This window comes from Thermobia domestica, chromosome 7 (genome assembly GCF_964235325.1).
Source record: "Thermobia domestica chromosome 7, izTheDome1.hap1.1, whole genome shotgun sequence".
Taxonomy (NCBI): domain Eukaryota; kingdom Metazoa; phylum Arthropoda; class Insecta; order Zygentoma; family Lepismatidae; genus Thermobia; species Thermobia domestica.
The window spans coordinates 113,121,420-113,147,322 of NC_137460.1; the positions used below are offsets into that span (position 1 = coordinate 113,121,420).

At 35.2% G+C, this 25,903-nt stretch overlaps 1 protein-coding gene across 2 annotated transcripts in view; it reads right to left on the reverse strand.

Moving 5' to 3' along the window:
- Positions 1–12,648, reverse strand: part of Rab3-GAP (Rab3 GTPase activating protein) — a 90,397-nt gene extending 77,749 nt beyond the window's left edge. For both annotated transcript variants that reach the window (XM_081765176.1, XM_081765175.1), the window contains exons 1-5: positions 12,489–12,648; positions 8,044–8,160; positions 5,313–5,394; positions 2,132–2,255; positions 1,307–1,490 (exon numbers count right to left, since the gene is read on the reverse strand). In XM_081765176.1, the coding sequence (XP_081621302.1) occupies positions 1,307–1,490; positions 2,132–2,255; positions 5,313–5,394; positions 8,044–8,160; positions 12,489–12,573 (592 nt within the window). In that variant the 5' untranslated portion in view covers positions 12,574–12,648. The remainder of the gene's footprint in view (positions 1–1,306; positions 1,491–2,131; positions 2,256–5,312; positions 5,395–8,043; positions 8,161–12,488) is intronic.
- Positions 12,649–25,903: the final 13,255 nt, after the last annotated feature.

A 25,903-nucleotide genomic window follows, 5' to 3' on the forward strand; every position in this document is an offset into this window, starting at 1 on the left:
GTCGGGTTTCAGGAGAAAAATAAAGAGGAAATTTTGACTTTTTATTACTTAGATGGTAGTTTCTACAAGTGAAAAAGAGGCTACAATATACAGTGCTTGTGAGTTTTAGACTCTATCTGGAGAAGGTTATCTTGATTTTTAGTTATGTTGCATTGTTAGTCTGCAACGTTAAGTTACGCAATTCACTTTCTCATTTCTCTTGTATGGGTTGCCTAACTTCAAACATAAAGAAAGAAAAAAAAATCTCTGCATACCAACATATACATAAATCCATGTGTCAACATTCTTTTCTTTTGATGTTAAGAGTGAGCTGGCACCACTATTATCTTATATCAATACAATAGGCACCTTGGTAACGGTCGAAAATCTATTTCAAAATTCTCTATGTGTGGTATAACACATGATCAACTTACATGTAATAAATGAAGAAAATAACCTATTTTATGTCGCACCAGTTCTTCTATAAATTGATTTCAATGATATACAAAAGATCGATAGAACGTATGGTTGTTCAAGGAACGCACTGGATCCACACAGTAAAGATATCCAGATACAAATCCCGGTCGTGTTCTGTAGTTTTACTCTTCGTATAACATGATCAACTTTTTTCACATAGTAACTTCCCAGAATAAAATGACTTACATTTTCAGTTCAGTTGATGATCAATGCCACATACACATCAAAAAAATCAGTAAATATTATTCCAGTAACAATCCCTACGAAATTAGAAATCATTTGTTGATACTAGAGAATGTCTTGCGCCCCAAATTTACCTTCACCACCCTCCCTTCTCCTATGGAATGACCTACAATATTTTATTTTGTCCGGGATAATTTATACATACTATAGTGGGACTGGTTAATCTTCAAACACACACAAACAAGATGGGTCGCAAGAACAGTGACAAAACAATTTCCTCTACTCTTTAATCTTTGTGTCATATGAAACTGAGAGCTTTGCTTGTGTGATTTTGTTTCTAAATAAACTGCATAAACGAAAACTCTGCATATCCTTTTAGGACAAAAGCTCATGCCTTTCCTTAGAAACATTTAATCATATATATATTCCGCTACTGGCCACTATTTCCTAAGTTGCAAAGAGATGATAGTAACTTGCTAGCCAATGCGATAGATCAGCATATCAACTTACAAAACACCCGAGATTTAAGTAAAATTATATCTCAAACAAATCCAAACTATTGCCTTGATACTAATCAAGTTAAACATGTCAGAAATCCACTACCGTAAAACAGGAACAATAGACAGTTTTTGTATTCTAGCAACAAATTCTCTACACTTCCACGTACCTCTTGCTAGTTGATTCCTGCATGCGCGTAATGTCTGAAATAATCCTAGTCCAAATAGTGTAAGCACTACCCGTTCGTAAATTATAAAGAGTTCTTCTTGGTGTTCTGGAGAGATGAAAGACTGACATTTCAGATGAACCACTGGCTCGTTGTGCAACTGTTCTGATATCAGCAAACTCGTACTCTGTAATGAGTTACAAATCAACTTTAATAATTTAAAAATAGTAGAATATCTAGTTTAACAAGTATCCATATAAGGCGTCCAAATCTCAATGTGATGATTACCTCCATTTTCACTTAAATCAATATTTTTAAGGATGAAATTACGCACGCCATTTGAACAGGGTTCGCTTGATAAAAATTAGATGAAAAATGACTAATCACTAATTTGTACTCTAGTAGTATTTGCATATACATTTTTTTTTTCATACTGGACTAGAAGAATTTTAATGCATTTTTTCATCCTTTTCAAGATTCTAATACATATAGTGACTGGCAACTCTCAATCATTATGGTGGGTTGAAAAAGCAAAACAGTTCGTAATAGTTAATACATTAGTTTGTATATTTCCATCTGCTCTTCCATTAATATATTTTTGTAGTGCATTGTGGGTTTCAGTAGTTTTTGCAGTTTTCAAGTGGTCAAGTTTATTTTTTTAAATGAAGAAATTCACACACGGAATATGTAAAATTTGTTAACTCAGTTTCGAAATAATAGCTCTTTTAATACTATGTATGTTATGTTACTTTATTTCCTTATTATCTTACATGACAGCGTATTATATAAGAAATGTTAACCTTAACTTACAAAACTTAAGAAACTTACCTCAGTATAAAATCGAACATATCCAGAGGAAAATCCTACAACTATACACGTCCAGTCTGCTCCGCCTTGTGAACTTTTCTTCTGGGAAACCAACGGAACACAAAGCACCGACGTAATTTCTTCTCTGCAAATAAGAAAACAGCATCAGATCAAATCAGTTTCAACATTACAAATATATTAAAGCTTTCCTGACTAAATAATGACAATCAGAACGTTTCTCTACGATTACAAGTTCGTAAAATCATAACGAGAATTATAATTCCTCAAGATATTCAGCTGAAAACCTTCCTACAAATTGTTCCCTGACATAATCGTAAGGAAGTTTTGACGTATATGATGGTCTGCTATTTGTATAATATTCAAATAAACATGTACGAATATTAAAAAAAGTTAAATCTTATACAACCATCATTCTAACTACTCTTCCACTGAATGTATCTCTCTCTATCCCCATATTCTTCATCATTTTCCCTCTACTGTATATAATGCTGTTATTCATCACAGATCCTATCAGGACGAAGTAGTGGTCGCAGCCTCTCTCGATATGGTGACCTACACATGCCAATGGGTACGGGAGAAAGCGTGCATCAGCGTGTACGTGATGTCTTAACACGTAAAAGAGAGGTAATCTCGGACTGTTTGGACAAGCATACAGGGGAAAAAGCTTCGGTGGAATCCCAAATGACATCGGCTACTTCGGTAGTCCGGCCTACATCAATCACTGGCTCCGCTAACGGTGTATCTCTATCGTATTTAGGGGGAGTTCAGTATAGCTCGGACGATCCTACAGGGGAGGGGGACTCGGATTTATCAATCCCGAAGGTAGCAGGAAGCATCTGGGTAAAAGACACTCCGATACTAGTGTGTGAAAAGTAAACACCCGGGTAACAGTAATATAGGCTCAATCCCAAATGGTGATCTGATCCGTACCATTGGATCCGACATGACATGCAAGAGCATCTCAACGTGTTCGGGATCCCTCTACGCGATAAGCGTTGACGTTGAATGATGCAGGTAGGCAAGACTGGGACCTGAGCACTCCTGGTTTCCAGACGTTCCCATTTTGAGTTGGGACTCTGCCGGGCTGTAATCAGCCCGTGGGATTCAGTAACTGATATTAGTACTAGCGGGAGGTGAGCTTGCCTTAACGCTCGGGTGCCAACACTGCAGGGTAAATCCATGTCAAGTGGTCCAATGCATGTTGCTCGAGATTTTTTTTAAAATCTGATTTTTTTTATATGCAGTTACCTTACCATGTCCTTAATTAAAAAATATATACATTATTTTAAGTTTAGTGACATTAGGCTTCGAGTGGCAGCCATATTTGTTTTTGAAGATGTGCCACTTGGTGGTGTTGTAAGGGATTACCGAATTTGAAATATCTCCGCTCCTAGTTGTTCTATAGATGTAGAACAAAAACCAAAATGGTCAGCAAATTGTAAGTTGCAAGACTATGTATTAGCCATTATCGTCCATACCTGGATAAAAAGCAGGCTTGAAAAAAATACGTCACTGACGTTAAAAGTTCCGAGTTGAGCAGACGAGTTTTGCAAGAAGGCAAATGATCAGGAAGGTGAGCTTTTCTGGATAAAGAGGTCTGATATAGAAATCCTCATTCACCAAGTTTCAACTCTTAGATGTATCCTCCCCTTAATAATAATAATAATAATAATAATAATAATAATAATAATAATAATAATAATAATAATAATAATAATAATAATAATAATAATAATAAAAGTACTTCACAGTTGGGGGACCTGATAAAAATATACAATTCCTCCCCATAACAGGTCTGTATAATATTATTATGTACCAAAAATTAGGAGTTTCAAATTTGACTATCAATACTTTTATTATTACCACAAAGTTATACCTACAAATATGCATAGGCAGAAGAACGGATAACCGAAAGTTTACTGTATAGACATCATAAATCAATAGGTTGTGGATGAATAACTCACAGAGGGGTTAATCAGAACGTACTAGAACAAGTTTTATCCTGTTAAGAAGCAAACAGAACAAATGTACATGAACACACACACGTCAGCAGACTGCGTGTGTTCCGTAAGCAATCACAGAATAATGCCAACTTTTAACAATATCACAAGGCAGGTCTATTTTTCTGGAAAATATTATATTTTGTTCCAAGTGGATTTTCTTAATTGAAAAATTACTATTGCAACTTTTCTTGCAGTAACTATATAAAACAGTAACACCATAGGGACATGTTGTAATTATATTAAAGCATAAATATTTAAAATTTGAACAAGTTATTTCAATTATGATAGCTATATTGAAATCGAAAATACAAAACTGGGAAAGTATTGCACATTTTATAACCTACAATAGCATTCTTATAAGTGCAATCGCCAACCGTTAAAGTAAAAGCAATATTAAACTAAAACGTACTGCGGGAAGAAGATGATGAACATTCTAACAATATAACACTGATTAGCAAGACGTAATAATGTTATCAAACAGCACGCAACAAGGTGAAACAGGCCATTAAGAAAAGGTATTTATTGAAATTTCGTATTGTTCGGATTTTTATACATAAAGAGAAAAGAAAATGTATACATAAAGGTCCCCCTATATGAATCCAGCTTCTGAAAGGTATGAATGATGAACTATTTCGCTATTCGCAGGACTTTTTGTGGATTTGAATCTTATTGATGTTTCGATCAAAAATAAAGTTTTAGGAGATGTCTAATTAACACTTAACTTGCATTTTGTTACATGGTCAAGGTTCGATTGTCAAAGTAAGGCCACACAGTTTTAATTCCTTTACAGGGCAGAAACGGGAGACATTAATGTAAAACAAACCAAGTCCCTCCCAGCATAAAATAAATAAATTAAATAAAAAACACTGGAAAAGTGACTATAATCGTATCATCGTACTGGCGTATTCAGTTTTCAGTACACTGTATAATCGCAACAATGTACCAATAAAATTAAACACACATAAACAAAGGAAGTACACAGCTTTTTAACAGAATTAACTTAAATATCAGCTGTTATAGTTTCTGGAGAAAGAGAACAACTGAAATTCAATATGAACAAGATTAGGAAGAGGCAGTACACATAAATTTTAAGAAATAATAATACGTATTAACCAGTCAGTATATAAATTACTTAACACTATATAACTTTACTAACTGAAACAAAAAAATCTACATACGTTTCCATTTCACATGGATTTCCGTGCCAAATGACATAATACTTCATTTTAACATCTCCCTCTTCCTGTGAATCCCATTTTTCTGTAGAGAAGAAACAAAACAAAAACGTTACATTATTTACATAAAAACTGCACACTTTTGATTAGAAAAACGCAAATGTAAAAAAGCTGTATAGTGTACTTATGCCAAAATTAGAGCATAGTATAACTATGTGATGTTTTTTTCTTTTGCTATGAAATATTATGCAAGTTTTTGTCTATAATCTATTTGCATTGGGAATACATGAAATAATACAATGTTTACACAAGTCTTCGCTTATTTTATAAGTTCATCTATTAAGAGCATAATTTAAATTATATAAATTAAAATAATAATAATAATTAAAAACTGGTAACGGGCTTTGCATTGCGAAAATTCTCAAATGCACTAAGATGGAACAGACAGAAGAATTTTCCTTCACAGAGAAAAAAAAAATGAATTTGGGAATTACAACATATGAGGCGTATAGTTTCTAAATTCGCCATCTCCAATTTTCAAAAAAATTAGATAAGTAGATTTACTGGTATTCCTTTCCATGCCCGACACGATGAGAGAGATTTTTATCATTTGGTACAGGACATTCTAGTAGATATCTACCATTTCCGGCGTTAACAGAAGAAAAATAAATTGAATTGGATCTATATTTGGAATCCAGATTTAATATTAGTTTCTCATAAATTTTGATGTTTTTGTTCTTCCGAAATCAACATTGAAACCGAAAGTGGTATGTTTATCACTTTTAGTTTCTGCAGTGAGAAGATGAAATATGTTTTTCGGACGCCGACTCTATATTATTATTATTATTATTATTATTATTATTATTATTATTATTATTATTATTATTATTATTATTAATAATAATAATAATAATAATAATAATAAAAACATCTAGATCTCTGTTACAGTTTCTGCTCTGAATACCAATATTGAAACCCGAAAGTTCAATTCCTACAACTTCCGTATTTAAAAGAAGAGTAAGAAATTAGACAGAATCCATCCTTGGGATCGATATTTAAATAGGAACTGGTAGGAGATTTCAACACTGATTTAGAAAAAAAAAAAATCTCAAATCTATTGTCATTTTTGCTTTATGCGGTCAGTGTTGAAATTGGAAGTGACAGGTTTCCGCCAATCCTTGTCTGAATAGAAAGGCAGTTCATAGAAATAATATTGAGACGCAGAATATCTCAAATACCACCCACATCTCTCAGTGTGCTTTGCTCTATGGAGATCACTTCCGGTTTTAGTAGAGAAATAATGACGAAGAATGAACCTATACTTGAGACGCTGAATTCACATGAAAAATAGGTTCTCGCTACATATTACCGATTTTGCTATATGAAGATCAATGTTGAACCCAGAAATGGTAGATTTCTACAACTTCCGGTTTGAACGGAAGATTAAGTGAGGAGATGGAATCTATTCTTGGAGCACTGAATATACAAAAAGATTACTATCTCAAGTCTTTGCTCTGATACCTGTCGACAGGCAGTTCTACACGAAGCTGATGCATTAACAATGTAACCTACATGTGGTCGCAATACTGCTCAAATGGACAGTATTACAACAAATAAGGCACCTAAAATGGACAAGTATACCTTCATTTCATTCCAGTTTCAAACAAATAACGAAATGTTTTCAGGGAATCTAATTTTAACATAACACTCAAATGAGAATAAAATGAAATCTTTCAGTTTAAGGTTCCACGATTATGCCCTTTAGGCTAAGGGAGACAAATGAGTAAGGCAAGTAAATGATTATGGAATAATTGGTGGAATAAGAATGGAGAAGGAAACGGGAGTATCACAAGAAAACCCATGGACACGATGTTGTTCATCGAAAACTTACTTGGGTGGGGATCGAACCAGGGACCCTCGCACCAGAGGTAAAGTCTCTACCACTGAGCCACCGTGCTTTAACATAGTATTGGTGCTCCTACAAACCACTGAGAAAAACTTAACAGATTACGAAAGCTTCTTCACTAATCCACTTTCCGCAAGCATCTATGAAGTTTCATATACATGAAAACATTTATAAAGGCATAACGAAAACACACACATACTCAAGATTGAAAGAATATATTCAGGATTCCAAATACAACAATGCCCCAACATCGACCCTTCCAAAGCACCTTAAAGACACAGAAGTGCAAAGCGAATAAAGTGAAAGTGGTCAAAAACTCTTCATCATTTACAGAAAGAGAGATACATGAGACGACTTTCAACTGAACGAAGGATCAAAATTACATTCTAATATGTGAAATTTGTCCAAAAGCGAACATCATAGACACATTCACACAGGACCAACATGTTTGTGGAGTGTGTGAATTGGCAAGACTTTCAATATTTATTCTGTCTAATGTTGAAGTGAGCACCATATTATCAGTGAATGATTTCTTGTATCTGTGAAGTGGTGTGTAAATATGGTGATGTACTATTTTTTTTTTTTTTTTGTTTGTTTGTTTTTTCTTTATGCGAGAATTAACAATAGATTTAGTTCGATAATCAGTTTTTTAATACTACAGCTCATGTTACAGTATAGTGTTGGAAAACTGACAAAAATGTGAGTTGTTCGATGCCTGTACTCATTTTCACTAGTGACTGCAAAAGTCAGTAGGAACGTCTCTCGAAATCATTTCTCCTTATCAAATACTACGGTATAGGTCAGTTATTGTGAAATAACAGTACTTACGTTCTAAAACGACCATCCGATTTCTGTAAGCTAAAACCATAAGTTCTCCTGTAGGAGAGAATGAAACTTCACATTCTTGCAGCCATGGAGCTTCTATAGTGTTGTCTTCAAAGTGTTCTGCAACAGTGATGAGAAAACATAATTTATCAACATGGGAAGATATCTCCATCAAAGCTGCATTAACACCGCAGATAATACACATATAACTATCAAATTCTATTTAGACTGGCTGGAAAGACCCAGCAATATGTGTCATGAAATTTCTTTAAAAAATATAAAGAGAATTAGTAATATAGAGATATTAATAATAAATTTTATACAGTATATGTACACAAATGTTCACCGTTAGCTCTAGTGTGCAAATTTATTATTATAAGAAAAAGAGAGAATTATGAAATTCATGTGTGTAATTGAATAAAAGGTTTAATTCTGATGCAAAGAAGGATCGCGCAATATATTTGAAATACACGAATATATAATCGTCATTTATTCGTGCCCATAACCGGGGACGTGATGGTCAGAAAATTATACGTAACTGAATTCTTTAATTATTGCTTCTTGTGATATCTGGTCATTTTCAGCATCTGAATTAAATTTTTTATGCGATTACCTACAGGAATTCCATAGTTTTCAGTTTTCTTAAATAGTACACCCCAGAGAGAATGATGAACATTTTTATATATATATATATATATATATATATATATATATATATATATATATAAAAGTATTAGTATCTGCAATATCAATTTTCTCTTTCTTTCTTTCTTTAAGAAATTACATGGCACATACTGATAGTATGTAAACAATATATGATCACTAATCATCATTATGTACAATCAGCGACAAAAAACCTGCAACATAATCATGTAAGTTTATTGTGAAATGACGAAGTCTTTTGCTCCAAAATAAGTGTTCACGGGAGGACGCCGAGGTTTATCCTGGCGTGATTTGTGCCACTTAGACGTTATGTTGATTCCCTGTGCTGTTAGGCGTAGTATCATAATAAACTTACATTCTCATGTTGCAGGTTTTTTGCCGCGGATTGTACAAAGTTTGGTTAGTACAAAATCTTCGGATAGTATTGCAACTATTAATAGGTATAAAATACATAAATATAAAATAACGACTAATAGAAAGTATGGAATACATATTACAAGATGAAAATCGTACTAACCTTTATATGCCCTGCTATCTGAAATAATCTCCAATATTTCAAATGCTTTAGCGAGTATCCATTTTCAAAGACAACAAGAGCTTAAACCATGCTACAGTAACATCTTTACATACTTTTAGCATCAACATTGATTTTTTTTTAAATTTATGTAATAAGTAAAGTATTTTAAAAATATTATGTAGGATTTCACACTGCTATACCTTCTCCAATAAAAGTATGCTAGTGTGAAAATTATGCACTTAACACAATACTTATTATTCAATTCTGGGTAATAATCACTGTGTTAACACTTTTACTACTAGTAGTTACACAACGTACTTAAACGCCCTATCGCAGGAAATACACCAGCTTCGTCGTGCTCCGACCCGGAATAGGGCATTTATTCCGTTAAGCCCTGCCAGCTAATGAATAGAAGTAGATACAATTTTTGCTTGAAACAGTCACCTAGGATACGTTGCGGCCTATGTTTAGTTAAAGGGGTCCAAGCCTTATTTTCGGAAAAATGACAAAACTTCGCTTATTTCTGTCAATATTAGATTACGGCTAACTTGCATATTTGTATTCATATTCCATTATGTGCGCATCCGGGAGATACATAGTCTCTACAGCACTTTGCATTTCTCATTTCTACAACATGTAGTACGATTCCATTCTTCGGCATTAGTACTGTATCGTCGGACCAATTTGAAAACCGAAAAAAGCACCAAAATGTACTGTATTCAGTTATATTTGATTGGATTAGATTAAGTGACGTTACATTAGGTTAGGGGCATAAAAACTAGTGAGAAAAAACACACCCCAACCCGCGCTAGGTTCCCACTAAAAAGGCGAATACCATCCGAGTCAGGGCAGAGCGAAGGTGGTAGGCCCGCGCGGAAACGCGTCCGAAGGGAGCAGGCGCGTCAGCGGCGGTGCGTATACGCGCAAGCGGGTGTAGTGAAAACGTGTGGGTTTTGGTAATCATAAAAAATTCAATAGCACTTCTCATGGTTTCATATTTATAACGCTTCACTTGTGACATAAAATACAGCCTCTGTACACTGTGCAGAAATACATTTGCCTTTGAGTTACAAGTTACCTATCTTCAAAACTGATACCACTTACACTGAATCCCACATGGCCTTTTCCCACACTGAAAATAACGATTGAGTATAGCCCGCTCCCCCCAGTGATTTTTAACGAATGATAGTGATTCTAACGATTCATATTAGTTCATAATGAATCGGAATCGCATGTTATAAAGATTTAAGATGTAAATCTTGTGGTATGGAAGCTTTAGTATAAGTAGTAGTAACGATAGTAGTAGTAGTAGTAGTAGTAGTAGCGATAGTAGTAGTAGTGGTAGTTAGTAGCAATAGTAGTAGTAGTACTAGTAGTAGGAACGGGTTAGAAGCCCCGCAGGGGTTGGTTGGGTTCTGTTCTCGATATAAGTAGTAGTTGTAGTAGTAGTGACTCTTCCAGTTCCGGTGACAAAGAACTGGGGGGAGCGGGCTATACACAAGCCGAAAATAATATGTTCCTTTTCTTTTCTGTACTTTCAATTCATTTCCACATTTACAACACACTGTTCGGCTGCTTAGCATACAGTGTCCGTCACATAACTTCGACAACTGTCGTTCTTTATTTTTGAATAGGTCTATATAGCTCGCACATCGTATGTCACACCCTTCACATACACGCGTTATTTCCACACTGCCTTTCGCGCCACCATAGCATAGCTAGTGTACCTCTCTACGAAATTGTCTATCCGCCTCCACATAGAGTGCCGCTTACAACAACACCAAAATGTCACCTTCATACTTTTACTATTCCCCTTACCTGATTTTCATTCATTCTCCCTCACAAATTTAAATAAATTCTCCAACTGTCCCTAATTTCCTAAAATTGGTCCGGCAATACAGCACTTAACTGCATTCTTCAATGACACAGGGGATGAGATTTAGTATCTCCCCCAAACCCATCGACAGCTCCGGAACCAGTAGTGTGACTTATACTGAGCCGTTGCAAATGTTTTCATTTATTCTCATACACACAATCGTTGACGCGCCCGCTTCCTAAAGCTGGCCACTAAGTAGGTAGGTGGATCTTTTAGTGGCCACCTAGCACAATTTGGATCGAGTCTTATGCATTGTCGTTTTATGTCATATTGTATTTATACTGATCACAGAACCGTAAACCCTATACTAAGTGATTTGGGGAACAAACTAAATAATGCCAGACACACAAATCAATTACAATTCCGTTACTTCATCCCACTTCTATAATTTTTCATATACCTCTGCATAAAAAATGCTTCCTGTTTTTCACATGGTAACAATTTTTTATGGCACGTTAGTTAGCACGCAAATTAACAATCTGTAAGCAACCATTCGGGCATATGTCACCGAAACAACAAGTACATAATAATTTAGGGAAGGGAAGGTCCTAAACAGAGGGCTCCTCATATAGGGCAGTAGCTAGCTTGGTTCCTTTCTGTACCGAAGTTTAATATTTAATTTACATAGTATTGCCAAGCGAGCGTAGCGAGTGAAGGCGCGTTAGAGCCCCGCAGGGCACGTTGTTTTCTGTCTTTATTACAGCTAAATAGGAAGGGAGACCTGTGATCTAGAACCCTGCCTTTAGAGAATCATGTAAAGCAAAAAAGAAAACAATTAAAGATAATATACTTTAGGATTTGAACATCTATATCGTATACCTGCGTAATACTTAAAACTTGTTTCCCACGGTTGGCAATTTGTCTTTATTAAACTAGAGTCAATTATTCCCCATGGATACTCAAAATAAATCATGTTTCGTAAAACATTATAGAAATAACTCCTTCGCATAGGAACATAAGCAGGGAAAGTAATTACTACGAAAAAAATTTCACATCAAAATCGTCATATTCTATGAACCTGAGATTAAACATGGAACTAAGTTACTCAATTAGAACAGTGCAAGTTTCCTGACTATTTTTTGAATATTAAAAATTAACAATTTTTTGACAAGAGGAAATCGACCAACCTAGTATAACTAGTCATTTAATACCCAGAAACAATTTTTCTAACTTAAAATCAATCGTGATTTCCCATTACTTAATCTCAGAACTAACCTATAAAGAATATACTAATGCAGAATTAATAAACTATTGTTTTTAGCTAGTCATTACGTAAATGCTGCTTTGTTTATAGTAATCAGCTGCGTCGCAAATTGTGTGCAAGACTTTTAACATAGTATGATACAACTAAGTAACTATTACTTTCATTACTCATATAGTTCAGTAATTTACCTGGTTGTCTACAGGGAGGAAATAAATGATTTTTAACACTATTAACATCAGCAAACAGAGCAATTATGTTTACTTGGCACGACATTATCTTATAAAATCACAAAAACACTTTCCAAACCAGAGAGAACTGACAAATAAACATCATTGTCTTCCTGTGCTGCTATCTAGACAATGAGAATGGAAACTATTTTGCGATTATTTTTTTGTTTTAACTTCCTGCAGGGACATTCCGTAACGGTTTACTTAAAGAATCGCAAAAATTGCCATTTACTTTGAGATAATCACTATTAGTGGGGACGCCAACATAAAAATTGTTCACTTCTGGAAAATAACCTGAAACTTTCCGGAATACTTGTTTACACCTGGCAGAAGAAATCTAAAGGTAAAGCTCAAAGTTTTTGGCAGCCATATTGGAAAATGGCCGTCATCTTTAAAAATAGGACCACTTTTCATAATATGTATTTTAAGTAGCTACTGCTTTAACACTATTCATCCGAATTTCACGGTTAATACGTCATTGTCTTCAGAATAAAACAGGCTTTCAAATGTAATATGGCATGTGTCCGTATGACGTACAAGGGAAAAAATTGGAGGAAATCGGGAATTTTTCTTTTAAATATACCCTTTTTTGGAAGTTTGTAGTCCTCTAGAGCGGCCCCAGGTGAGAGTACGCAGCCCTAATGTATCCTGAAATAATACAAAGGATTACGGTAATCTCTTTCCCAAACAATATTCGAATATCTTGTATAATGACATGAGAAAAAATATTTCCTAATCCTGTTTGAAAGTAGAAAATTTACACTAGTAGGGAAAATTGCGATATAAAATTTCTGATAAATTAATATTCCAACGGATTTCATGGCTAGTACATCATTTTCTTTAAAATGATACAATTTCTCAATTTCCAATACTGTCCATGACGCTGGCATTTTCGCCGATCCCAAGAGGTTCATCTAATACACAGACAAGGGTGTATCCCTTGTCTGTGATCTAATACATGGCTGAAGTTGCACTCTTATTAGCCGGGTACCGATTACGTCACAAAGTTTCAACTTCAATCTGTTACTTTACTCCTTGCTTTCGTATTTTTCTGTTTCCGTGTTGTGTGTGAAATTATTTGTGAAATAAATTGCATTATAATTCTTAACTTATGTTCACCTTTTACGTAGTACAAATATATTGGCCTTAAATAAGTCTTCGTCCATAAAGAAAATGCACTACACATGAATGTTATTTCTGTCTAAAATTTTAACATTTTTATTAGATCACATACAGTATTAGTTGATGGCAGTGGCGTAGGGAAGGGGGCCCCTCCCCAAAGAGGTCCGACAATGTACTTTGGTACTTTGATGTTTGTAATTTTTATATATTTTATGTTTATATATTTTTTGTTTGTGAGTTTTCTATATGTACCTATAACAGCACTTGCTCCCCCCCACCAAACACACATCCTGGCTATGCTACTGGTTGATTGTGCTCACAATGAATACACTTGCTTTTGCAGAAGTCGTACACTTTGTAATACAACTTTTTTTAAAATTCAAATTTACATACAGAACTTGGGTTCCACTCACTTGATGATGCAAAATTAAAAACGTCTTGGCCTTGTTACTTTTATCGTGTACATAAATGTTTCTCAAATTAACTTTACATTAAACACCCAGTTCGTTTTCGTTTGAATCCAAGAGAAGATCTGATTTAGAAGTATTTTGCGGCAAATAGCGTTGTAGTGTCGTTTTAGATAAGCCATGCTCTGCTTAATTGCACGAGAAATGCCCACCAACTTGAGCTAGATGACCATCAGGGCCGCTTCTAGACATATCTTAAGTGTAAGTAAATAAAATTTAGGTGCCCTCACCCAAATGATAATACAAGGATAATCGTAATGGACAAAAATCTTCAAATAATTGTTAGAATTGAAAGTTTCTTCAATATTTGTAGTCTCCCTGTGTATATTAACAAAAAATAGCGAAATTATAACTTCTTGACTGTAAATGAATACTGAACAAAGTTCCCATTTTAATAATTAATAGCATTTCTGTTAAACAATCACAAGACACAGTTACCATAGGCGGAGTTAGGAATTGTCTGCTGGGGGGGTACTGGGGGTCTTTTGGTTGGTCTCGCAGTTCTTGGTAGGTGGCCATCTTAAAGTGGCATTTTATTTTTTGTCAAAAAGTTGGGACAATCCCCGCATAACTTAGCCCATGTAAGATACATACCTAAGATATGTTTTAACCAGTAGTCTACAATTGAAACATATAAGTCGAAACAGAATAAAACTCATCAGGTTCAAGTCTAACATTAACACAGGTTTGATTTTGACAAAGAGGTATGCTCTTATGCTTCATTAAAAACATATATACATGGTATTTTCTAGAAGTTATACAATTATGGTAATTAGCTTAATTTTTCGTTTTCTTTAATACTAAGAAGGCTTGTTATAAAGACATTTTTTCTAGCTTTCAATTTAGCAAAATCTCTTCTTATTGTATCCGACCCACTTCATTGAGCATATCATTTCTAATGGCTATTTAAACCGAAGGTAGTCCATTTAATCTTTTTTTTTTTTTTTTTAGTTATATTTGATCTCAAATAAGTCCTTATTTATTTTATCTGAACTTGTTTCTCTTCAATCCAGTGGCGAATCTTCAAAATCAGACATCTCTGCAAAATTCTTCTTAACCCCGTCCCAGCAAATATTCTTTGAAGGCCCCTTGAGCCTATAAAACAATTCAGTCGTTTCATGTCTCTTTCCAACATAGAATTCGTAATTAGGCAATGTGTAACACAAAGTAAACACAAGCAATAGCACACTCAAAATTTCTCTTTTGGGTCTGAAGATTTTTCGCAGTAGCCTACAAAATGCAAATAATTTTATGCATTTGCCCCTTGAAATTGTGCTTTTTCTTAAAATGTAAGTTCTGGGGGATCCAGACTCTCGGATCCCCTACGTCGGTGCAAACAAGTTTCTAATAATAAAAACTCTATTTTGCATTAGGACTATTACCAAATATTTAAAAAATTTAATAGGAGAGAATGGATTGATAATGATTGTTACACTGTTATAATCATCTACCTGGCATCTTCTTCTTAAACCTTGTATACTTCACGTCAACCTCCCTCCCGTTCATTCGCCATATGTGCTTTTTTTGTCTGATCCATCTATGATTATAGATTCTGCTTTGAAACTTCAAATTTTCAATAATAGTAATAATAACGATAATATAATAATAACTATTATTTTAATTTGTAGTTCCTCCGTGGGTATATGATTAGCATAGGAGTCTTCGACGAAGTAGACTTCAGTTTGATCCCTGGCGAAAACTTATGTAGTTAGGATTTTACGTTAAGCTGCAGTGTCACGTCTCATATAGCTTTACTGCTGAACGGGACTAAAAACCTAAAACCACTCACCATATTTCCATCTGTTAATGTTTATTAAGTGTTAGTTCTTAAAATCTCGAATGGGAGTCTAAGAAAGACAAAATATCAAACACATAACACCTATTAAGTTTATAGATAATTTTATAGTTTATTTCTGTCATTAGCTTGTGATTCTCTCGCTTGTCCTTCAAGTCCCCTCCAGGAGGAGGGCCCTTGGAAACCACAGGTTTTGACCCTAGTATATTCGTTCTAAAGAAAAATAGGGTTAATCTTACATTGTCTGAAACTATCTCGTGGCTATATCGTTAACGTATGCATCTTTGGCCCGGATCCGATTCCCGGCGTAATCTCATGTGGTTCGGATTCCATGTGAAGAAGCAGGTCCATGTCTCATTATAAACTTGGTATTGAAAGGACGTTCAACTCCAATGAAATTTACATTGTACGCTCCAGTTGGTATCCTTATGTGGTTAATAAGCAATGCTAGAAATGTCTAGAGCCGGCACTAATGGCCATGTAGCTCAAGTTGGTGGGCATTTCTCGTGCAATTGAACGATGCATAGCTTATCTACAGGGTGCGGCACGTAAAACCGTTCCGTCGAAATATTCTGGTATATTGTGTTTTTGGCAACACTTAAATAATCTACCTTCCTACCAAGACATGGCGTGTCGAGGTCGGGTCGACTTACGTGACCTGCAGCAGTCACGTGCAGCCGCAGCCAGTGAAACTTGTCGAAACCAGTTGAGAAAAAGGCCTCGTTGTGTTAAGCCGGGTGAGTGTCAGTGTGTGATAATGCCGTATTCGATACCCAAGCGTGTTGCCATTGTTGAAGGGTTCATTCTCACTGGATCTTTTGTGAAAACAAAGAATTTGTTTCGGGAGAAATTTCCAGGACGTTATGTGCCAGCAAAAAGCACCATTCAGGAATTGATTGAAAAATGGCGGCGTACAGGATCGGTTCGAAATGCTCCCAGGAACAGACGACCATCTGTCTGCACACCTGAATTAAAGATGCAGGTGGAGGAGATAATGACAAGGAGTCCTCGAAAGTCAACCAGGAGATTGAGTCAACAGGTTCATGCGAGTGAGAGAAGTTGCAGACGTGTTTTAAGGTGCAACATGCCACACATCAGCTGCATCATTGTCCCTTGTGCATGAGATGTTTACACCAGAGAGGACAATCAGCAAAGGCTTGTGGCCTCCTCGGTCACCAGACTTGTACACGTGTGACTTTTACTTATGGGGACTGTTAAAGGGAAGAGTATACGAAACAAATCCACACACACTTGAAGAACTCAAGACCAGAATCCAGGATGTCACCAATAGCATTACAACACAAGAACTGACAAGGGTATATATGAATCTCCTCAATCGTGCTCGCATGTGTGTTGAAGTGGGCGGAGGACACTTTCAGCACCTGCTGTGAAGGCTGCTGTGAAGGTGAGTAGTGATATTCAATACATTACATTTCATTTATGTGTTGTAGTTAATCATATTCAATACATTACATTTCATTTTATGTGTTCACTTTACGGGCCGGTTTTACGTGCCGCACCCTGTATAACGACACTACAACGCTATTTACCGGAAAATACTTCTAAACCAGACCTAATCTTGGATTCGAATAAAGACGAACTGGAGTGTTCAGTGTAAAGTTAATTTGAGCAATATTTTTGTACATGGTAAAAGCAACAAGGCCAAGTTTTAATTTTGCATCATCAAGATGAGTGGAACCCAAGTTCTGTATGTAAATTTGAATTTAAAAGAAGGTATTGTATTACAAAGTGCACGACTTCTGTGGGGGCCAATGTATTCATTGTTAGCACCATCAGCTAATATGTGATCTAATAAAAATGTTAAAATTGTAGACAGTAATAACACGCATGTGTAGTACGTTTTTTTAAAACTTTTATATGGACGAAGACTTATTTAAGGATAATATATTTGTACCGCGTAAAAAGTGAACATAAATTAAGAATCATAATGCAATATATTTGACAAATAATAATGTTGATAAACTCGTCTCTCTCCTTTTAAACACGCACACACATAACACGAAAACAGAGAAACGAAAGCAAGGAGTAAAGTAACAGATTGAACTTGAAATTTTGTGACGTCATCGGTACGCGGCCAATACGAGTGCTACTTCAGCCATGTATTAGATGAACCTCTTGGGATCGGCGAAAATGCATGCCGCTGAGAGGCATGGGAAAAGGGAAATTTGTGGAAAACCGGGAAATATATCTGAAAATCTTTCTTTAAAAAAATTCTTGGTCCTAAAATGATTCCGGTGAAAGGACGTGACCTTGTAACCTGCAAAATACAATACCATTTTGATATCATATATCGTAATGTTGTGAAAAATAATTCTCCAATCCTCTTCACTAAACAATTGTACATTAGGGAGAGTCTTATGGCACGTTGTATTTTGAATCCTGGAGATATAAAGGGAAATTATTTATAATATTTTATTTATTAGTTTTTCATTTAATTTTGGATTCTTGTACTTCATCATTCTATTATTATTATTATTATTATTATTATTATTATTATTATTATTATTATTATTATTATTATTATTATTATTATGTCAGTCTCAGCGTTGTTAACACAAGTAGGAAGTTCGAATTGTTAATTTTCATTTTTACAGTCAGCACACCTGGAAAGCATTGTACATTAAATCCATGAACTTTTGCTCTTGTAACGTGTTGTAGTTTCTGCAATCGTGTAACAAAGCTTATTAAATGTGAATCTCAACGCCGTCAAAATCATCATTACTCCTATCAACGAAAGTAAGAATCTCGAATTCTTCACTTTCATTTTTACAGTCAGGACACTATCGAAGCATTCTATATACATCACATCCGTGAATCATTTCACTTGCAACGAGTAGTGTTGCACTTTTTGCCCCAACAACTGAATAATTCCCTACGTATACGAACTGATTCAGGAAGAGTTGTCCAGTTGGCTCCTAGCTCCAGTTTCATTTCTGTTTCAAACCCAAAGGCCTGGATCAGATAAGGTAGGTTGTTTAACCAAATACTGTCCCTAAGAATAACCAGCTTGATAAACACTCTTCATCATCATCATAGGTATTCTTATTGGCAGGTCACTTGCCGCAGCTGAGAAACTTCAAGACATGTTGAAATAAATCTGCTTTTGATGGTGGTATTCTTCCCATGAAACGTCCTTTCTTTGTAAAGAGCTCCTTACTAAACTCATTAACTGTGCTATGAGATGATGACTTATCATACATTAAAACAATTTTTCAGCTTCCTCCATAAACATATCAATTTCTGCAGGTTGCTGGGACGACAAAATTTGGTGTATGTTTTCTAAGCGGACTTTTTCCTTAACCAGCAAAGGAGGGTCGCTACCCGACAATGAATGGAAAAATGGAAGGTAAGTAGTTTTTTTCGACTCCAAGTTTGGTAAATAGTAGGTGAATTGGGATATACTCAGAGTTGTTTCCAGTGCCAAATGCAATCTATAAGCAGTCTGTTTCAGTAGTTGATTGTTTAGCTGGTGAAGTAGTTTTGTAGTTGATTAAATGTTGCCAAAGAAAGCACTACAACATCAGTGTCCACTGTCCGAATGATGATAGATTTGTGTTCAGCTTGACACGCTTTCTTGGCATGAAGCAAAGTTCGTGTATCCACTTCCTCTTGACTGCATGGCTGAAGATCATCATAGGTACATAATGGTGTGTTGCATAATATTGCTTATTTCGTAATCACCACTTCTTTCCCCACTCGAGATACGAGTTTAATTGCAAGTAGATCGAAGAGTTCTCTCTTGTTTCATCATTGAAGGAACAGTTCATCCAATTTCTAGGGACAGACGTATTACTACAAACTTTTCATCTTATGCCAGTACTTCAAAACATCCTGGTCTCAGCTTTCAAACTGTCAGGTTTGTAGTCATCCCACACAATGTCAATCCTATTTACACTGTCCCATTCGTGAAGAACTACGCTGGCAAATCTCTGCGTACTCACCAAAAGTTTTGGAATCTCCAGGAGGTATCATGTGGACTCAGGCTGAGCCATCCAGTATGGCACGGCACATGATTCTGAAGGTTTGTCACTGCGATAGTCACACACATTTTTTAAACATTGAAGATAAGATTTCTTAGATTTTCAAAGGCACCCACAGTTTGATAAAGAAGGTGGAAACGGCTGATTTTCATGGCTAAAAAGATCGTCAAGATCAGAACCTCGCTCCTGACACAGGATATATAATTTTGAAAAGAGGCAGGCATCACTTATTGCGCTTCTCATCAACAATGGGGATTTGTTCTTGGTTGGAGTTTTTGTTTTGAACAACTTCACTTGATTGCGTTTGATCGGTTCCTCAGTACTTGCCGTTCAAGTGTGTTGTTGACAAATTCTTTAAATTGATGCATTCCAAGATCTCTTTTTTCTCTTAAATCCGCAATTCCACTTCGAGAAACAATGACTTTATTTATCCATATTTCGCAAGTTTTGGCTGCTGTCTTCAAACCAATTGTCTAAATCTTCAATAGTGTTTTTCAAAGTCTTTACGTGTTTGAAAAATAAAGACAGTTTTTAATGAGCATTGGTGGTGTTCCTTTAAAGCCGTGTTGGACATTTTAAACCCTTCTTCAAATGTTTGTATCAATATAAAGTTGAAAATTTGCGACACACCACCCACTGTCTGATAGGCTATCCATTGCTCGTAATTCGCGTAAAATATATTACTCGCGCTTTACCAGAAATACCAGACTTTTAGTGTTTTTATATTCATCCGACAGTAGCACTGTTGATCTATGATGAAATAGTTTCTAATAAAAATTTCGGAAAATGCTGCAAATGATCTGATTCTTTATTTTGTCGTAGTTGTTCACACTCTGACAAATGAAGTGGAAATAGGTGGTTTCGTTGCTGCAAGTTGTATGAATGTGTTAATAACATTTTATGAATGTCTCGACAATGAGATTAATAACACCAGAGTTAACTCTTATAAAGTAGTGCTAAAAAGTGGTATGTTGTCCTTGCAAACTCTTCATAACGTTACTATGTATGATATCGGAATTATTTGGCAGAAACATTACCAATATCCCAATGTATTTTTCAGGGTACAACAAGGTCACGTGCTTTCACCCGGGATCATTCTAGGAGCAAGAAACATTTTAAAGAAAGATTTTCATATACATTTCCCGATTTCCCCCCAATTTCCCTTTTCCCATACCACACAGGCATGGGCGCCCGAAGGGAAGGGCATGCTGGGGCCCGGGCTCCCCTGGCTCAAGAAACTGCATAAGTAATATAGCAAACTACCTATATTAGATACCAGAAATACCAGATGCAACATCAACTAGTGATGAGCAAATGCAAGACCAATGCAAGACTGGATGTGCAAGACCAAGACCAAGACCACCCCGGTCTTGGTCTTGGTCTTGCACTGGAACACTTGGTCTTGGTCTTGGTCTTGCACACCCAGTCTTGGTCTTGGTCTTGCACACCTAGTCTTTGTCTTGGTCTTGGTCTTGCATGGAAGAGTTTTGCAACTTTTGCATTTAAGAAATCTCAAGCTTTTCATAGGTAAATTTTACTATCGATATAAGTGATAAGAAACTCTACAATGCACCAGTAGTAACGGAAATACAATGTATGTTTCTAAATGTAATATAATTTAACGTCGTGTAAGTATAATGATAGTGTACGACATAGCTGATGACCTTTATATTTTTTCATGGGTGCCCACGCTTCACTACTTATAACATGTGCCTAAATCACGTTTTGTAATCTGTTTATATTTTTTAACAGATCCAACACTCCACTGGTTCCCAAACTGTGGAGGCTACCCCTGAGACGCATGAAAGAAAATCAGACGGGACAGATTATTGAAATACCATGGATTGCAAAATTATTTTTACACTCTAAAGGCATCAGATTTTTCTTTTCAACCACGATTAGCTAATCCTTGTATTAAACAAACTTCCAATTAAATATTGAAACTTTGTTTTACTGATTCCAATATGTACTCTATGGCGCACATTACGCAAAAACGATTAAAAAATTGCAGACTTTCGAAACATGGGCATGGAGGAAAAAGAAAACAATTAGCTGTGTTGAACGAAAACGAATGAGAAGGTGTTAGAAATATTAGCAGTAGGAGCCAAAAAGGAGAATTTTAGATATTGTTAAGAGGAGGAAGAGGAACTGGTTAGAATATGGACTTAAGAGGAACTGTATTATGAGGGACGTGCTCATTGTGAAAGGAAACAGAAGGAGGGAGCGAAGCAGACTAGTTGAAGGAAGGTATTGAAACAGAAAATTGCTACGTCAAGAGAAAGAGATTAGCTGAAGACCACCGAACGTCGAACCTTGTCTGTTGAAGCAAAGAACCTGCCAATAATGGCAGAATAGCTATTATGATGATGATATGCTTAGAAATATTGACCAAAAAAGAGGAAGAGAAAATTAAAATAACAATTATTATAAACAACCCTCTTAATATTTTAGAATAATTTGAGTGAAAACTGAAAACGACTCAACTGTCCATGTCTTTTGTGTAAACTCAGTTTATATAAATATTGTTGATTTCTAGCCTTGTCTATGATGGTCTAGGCTTATCTATTTTCTATCCTTATTACTTCTTTTGCTTTATTAGGCTATATGATGTTACCGTTTTACTCTACTCATCTTTCTCCGTTCGGTTATTACTATCCATTAAACCAATGGACCCAAAGACTCTAGGATCTATTCTCCTATTGTCTAGGCTTACTGACCTATGGCTAATAACTACCAATTCTGTTTGGTAAGTATCCTTACATGTTTCTGTCCAAAATTTCAATTGTTTGTTGTCCTAATTTATTATTTACTTTCCAGGTTGTTTTTAAATAATTTTCTTCTCCATACTCAAAAATGTTTATTATTGTTTTTTTCAATCCAAGGCGCAAACAACATTGTTTACCTTCATCATTGTTTATATCATTACTCTCCATTATTATGATTATGATTATTATTATTATTATTATGTTTCTTGGTTCTGCATTTTATATTTATATTTATGAATCGACTTATACAGCCTACAATATAGTACTACAAGCAACTTAGTTGTTCTGATTAATGTGAATATTATTCCGCCTGACACATACATCATATAATCCGTTTTTAAACTTAATTCCGGAACAGTCGTGTCTACTTTTAACTTTAATAATTTATCCGTCAATACGTTTAATTCCTGTGTGTGTATAGAAAAAATCATTTGTCTCTGTCCAATTGCCCATTAATTTAAGATGTTTATTTTGTACTTGTATATTCTGTTTCGTTGGGATAACGAAGTCGCCAATAATAATATTGTCAAATTTATCGTAATTAACAAAATATGTCATATTATTTCCTTGTTCTAATTTCGTGGATATAATCTCTCGACGTACACCTACCTTCGTCATATATCCTTCTTGTAAAGAAGAATACATAACACCTGCGTGTGTATATCTAAAGATCACTTTCCCTAGAGAATTTTCCGAATTTTGCCGATATCCTTCCAATGAGTTGTTCAACACAATGTTATTCAAGCATTTTGCTTCATCATCCAACGTGATACTCTCACAGAAATACAGAAAACGTTTGAACTCACATTTTGTTTTATCTAACGAATGGTATTTTCCCTCGGCTAAGTATACTGCCTCAGGCAATTTATAGAATACTCTAGTGTTATTTATCAAATATCCCATTGATATTACATTGTACATAATAGATATACTAATGTCATAGATTATTGGCGTTTTTAGTAATAAATCTACATTATTTTCATCATAGTGACATTTTATTAAATATATATTAGACATTTGATAAAATATCAATGTCTGATCTATAAATAGTATGCTTTAGTGCATCATGTAAATTTACCAATCTCTTTATATCCTCATTCGATAGAATATGATATGAAAGTTGATTATTTAAAATATTGTTTATAATCTTATTAACCCTTTCCTGAACCAGATGCGCAAATAAATTAGTATTTTCCGTTGTAATTGATGAAGATAGCAATATAACTCTGCTATTTATTTTTAAATTCATGCAATACATATTGCACTTTAACCACATACCATGTACCAAGGAAATCTCATTGTTGAAAGATGACTTTAATTTTTGATTTCAGCTGCTAGTAAGTTCTCATGTTGAGCTAATTTCCTTATTGACGATGACAACTGCTGAGTATGAACTAAATTGTATGTGAAAAGACCAATTGATGCTAATCCTAAAAGCCAAGAGAATATAAACCTTTTATTCATATTATTTTGCATACACTTAGTCTTGCCATTTTTATATACAAAATGGCAGGGCAATGAGTTGACAATGTTATTTCTGAATTATTTTTCCTTTCTTGCATATTCGTTCAAAATATCATAAGCATCGGTGCATTTGTCATGCACCGGCACAGCCTCGTGAAAATTTAAATGTAATTTTATTGTCGTATGCACCACGTTGGATGAGTGTACAGCATAGGCATCCTGTACCAATGCCAACCCTATTTCTGGCAAAGTGACCTGTCGATGGTCGTCTTCCGCTAGTGTCACTGCCATCATAACCATACCTCATATTATGTTCCTCAACATGTTGACTGTAAATAATTAAAATTTCCAATTACTTTATTCTGATTAATGAATTACTTTATTTATTAATGTGTTTAACTATTTTAATTATTTATAACTTTAATTATTTACTTATTTATTTATTTCCTATAGCCATTTTATTTATTTGCTTATTTATTTATGTTGTATTTGCATCTTAGATGTTTCATTATACCAATTAATCAATAATAATTCTCCAATATTAATAAAATCTCCAATATAAATCCTATTTTCTCTAATTACTGTAAACAAAACACGTTTACCGGTTTAGATTTTATTAATGGAAACCGACATTTTCTTCGGTTTCGGACAAACTTTGGTTGTTCTACTGCGGTCCAACTCGCAGTGCACCGATAAACTCATTTTGCTTACAGGTATCCTGCTTTAAATATTCCAAACTTATAAAAACATATATATTTTTATTTCTTTAACTATCGAAATATTGTAAAACATAAGCCTCCATTTTCCATTCTCCTAGTCGTCACTATCCGAACTCTGTTCATCCTCGTCGTCACTTCCTTGTTCCTTTCGTCCTACAAACGGCTTGATTCTTCGAATGTCAATCGTGTCAACCTTCTCCTGACCTTTCACACTTTCATATTTTATCTTGTACGAATTATTGTTCATCCTTTCCAAAATAACTTCTCTAATATTAAATCTTCCCCCAAAACATGCTGGGATACCTCCTCGCGGCATCTCTTTGATCCATACTTGTTGACCCACGTCAAATGTTGGTTGGGAATACCTTTTCTCAATCTGTTTCTTCTGGGTTTTGAATCTTTTCTGTAAATTTTGGTACGCTACTTTTCGTGCTTCTTTTACTGCTTGTATTCGCGCATCGTTCTCTATATACTCGCAGAGTATGTCAAGATCTTGTTCAAGGAACGTTCTTGGTTCACGCCCTGTCAGTAAATAATATGGCGAATATTTTGTTCCATCGTGTACTTGGGTGTTCATCGTAAACACGATATATGGTAGAATTTCATCCCAGTTGGTAAACTCCTTATCTATGTAATGCTTCATCATCTGCTGAATCGAACCAATGGCCCGTTCAGCAGCCCCAATACCGTAATGTGCATCCGTATTAGCGAAATGTAACTTCATTCCAAATCTTTCCGCCAATTCTTCCATTATCCGACTGCAATGTCCACTCAATCTATCAAGGTTCAAAATCTCTGGCACGCCGTGTTTTGTAATCAATTCTTCAAATATCACCTCTGCTATTATCTCTGCTGTAAGAGCTGGTACAGCGCGAGCGATCACGTATCTCGTGGCATTATCGACAAAAACCAAGATGTACTTATTCCCATGACTTTTATATCGTTTGAAAAGGTCCAATTTCGTCCAGTCAGAAACTGGAACGGCATATAGCTTGGATACGTTTGACCATGCAGTGGCGTTCGTCCAGTCTTCCTTTTCTGGA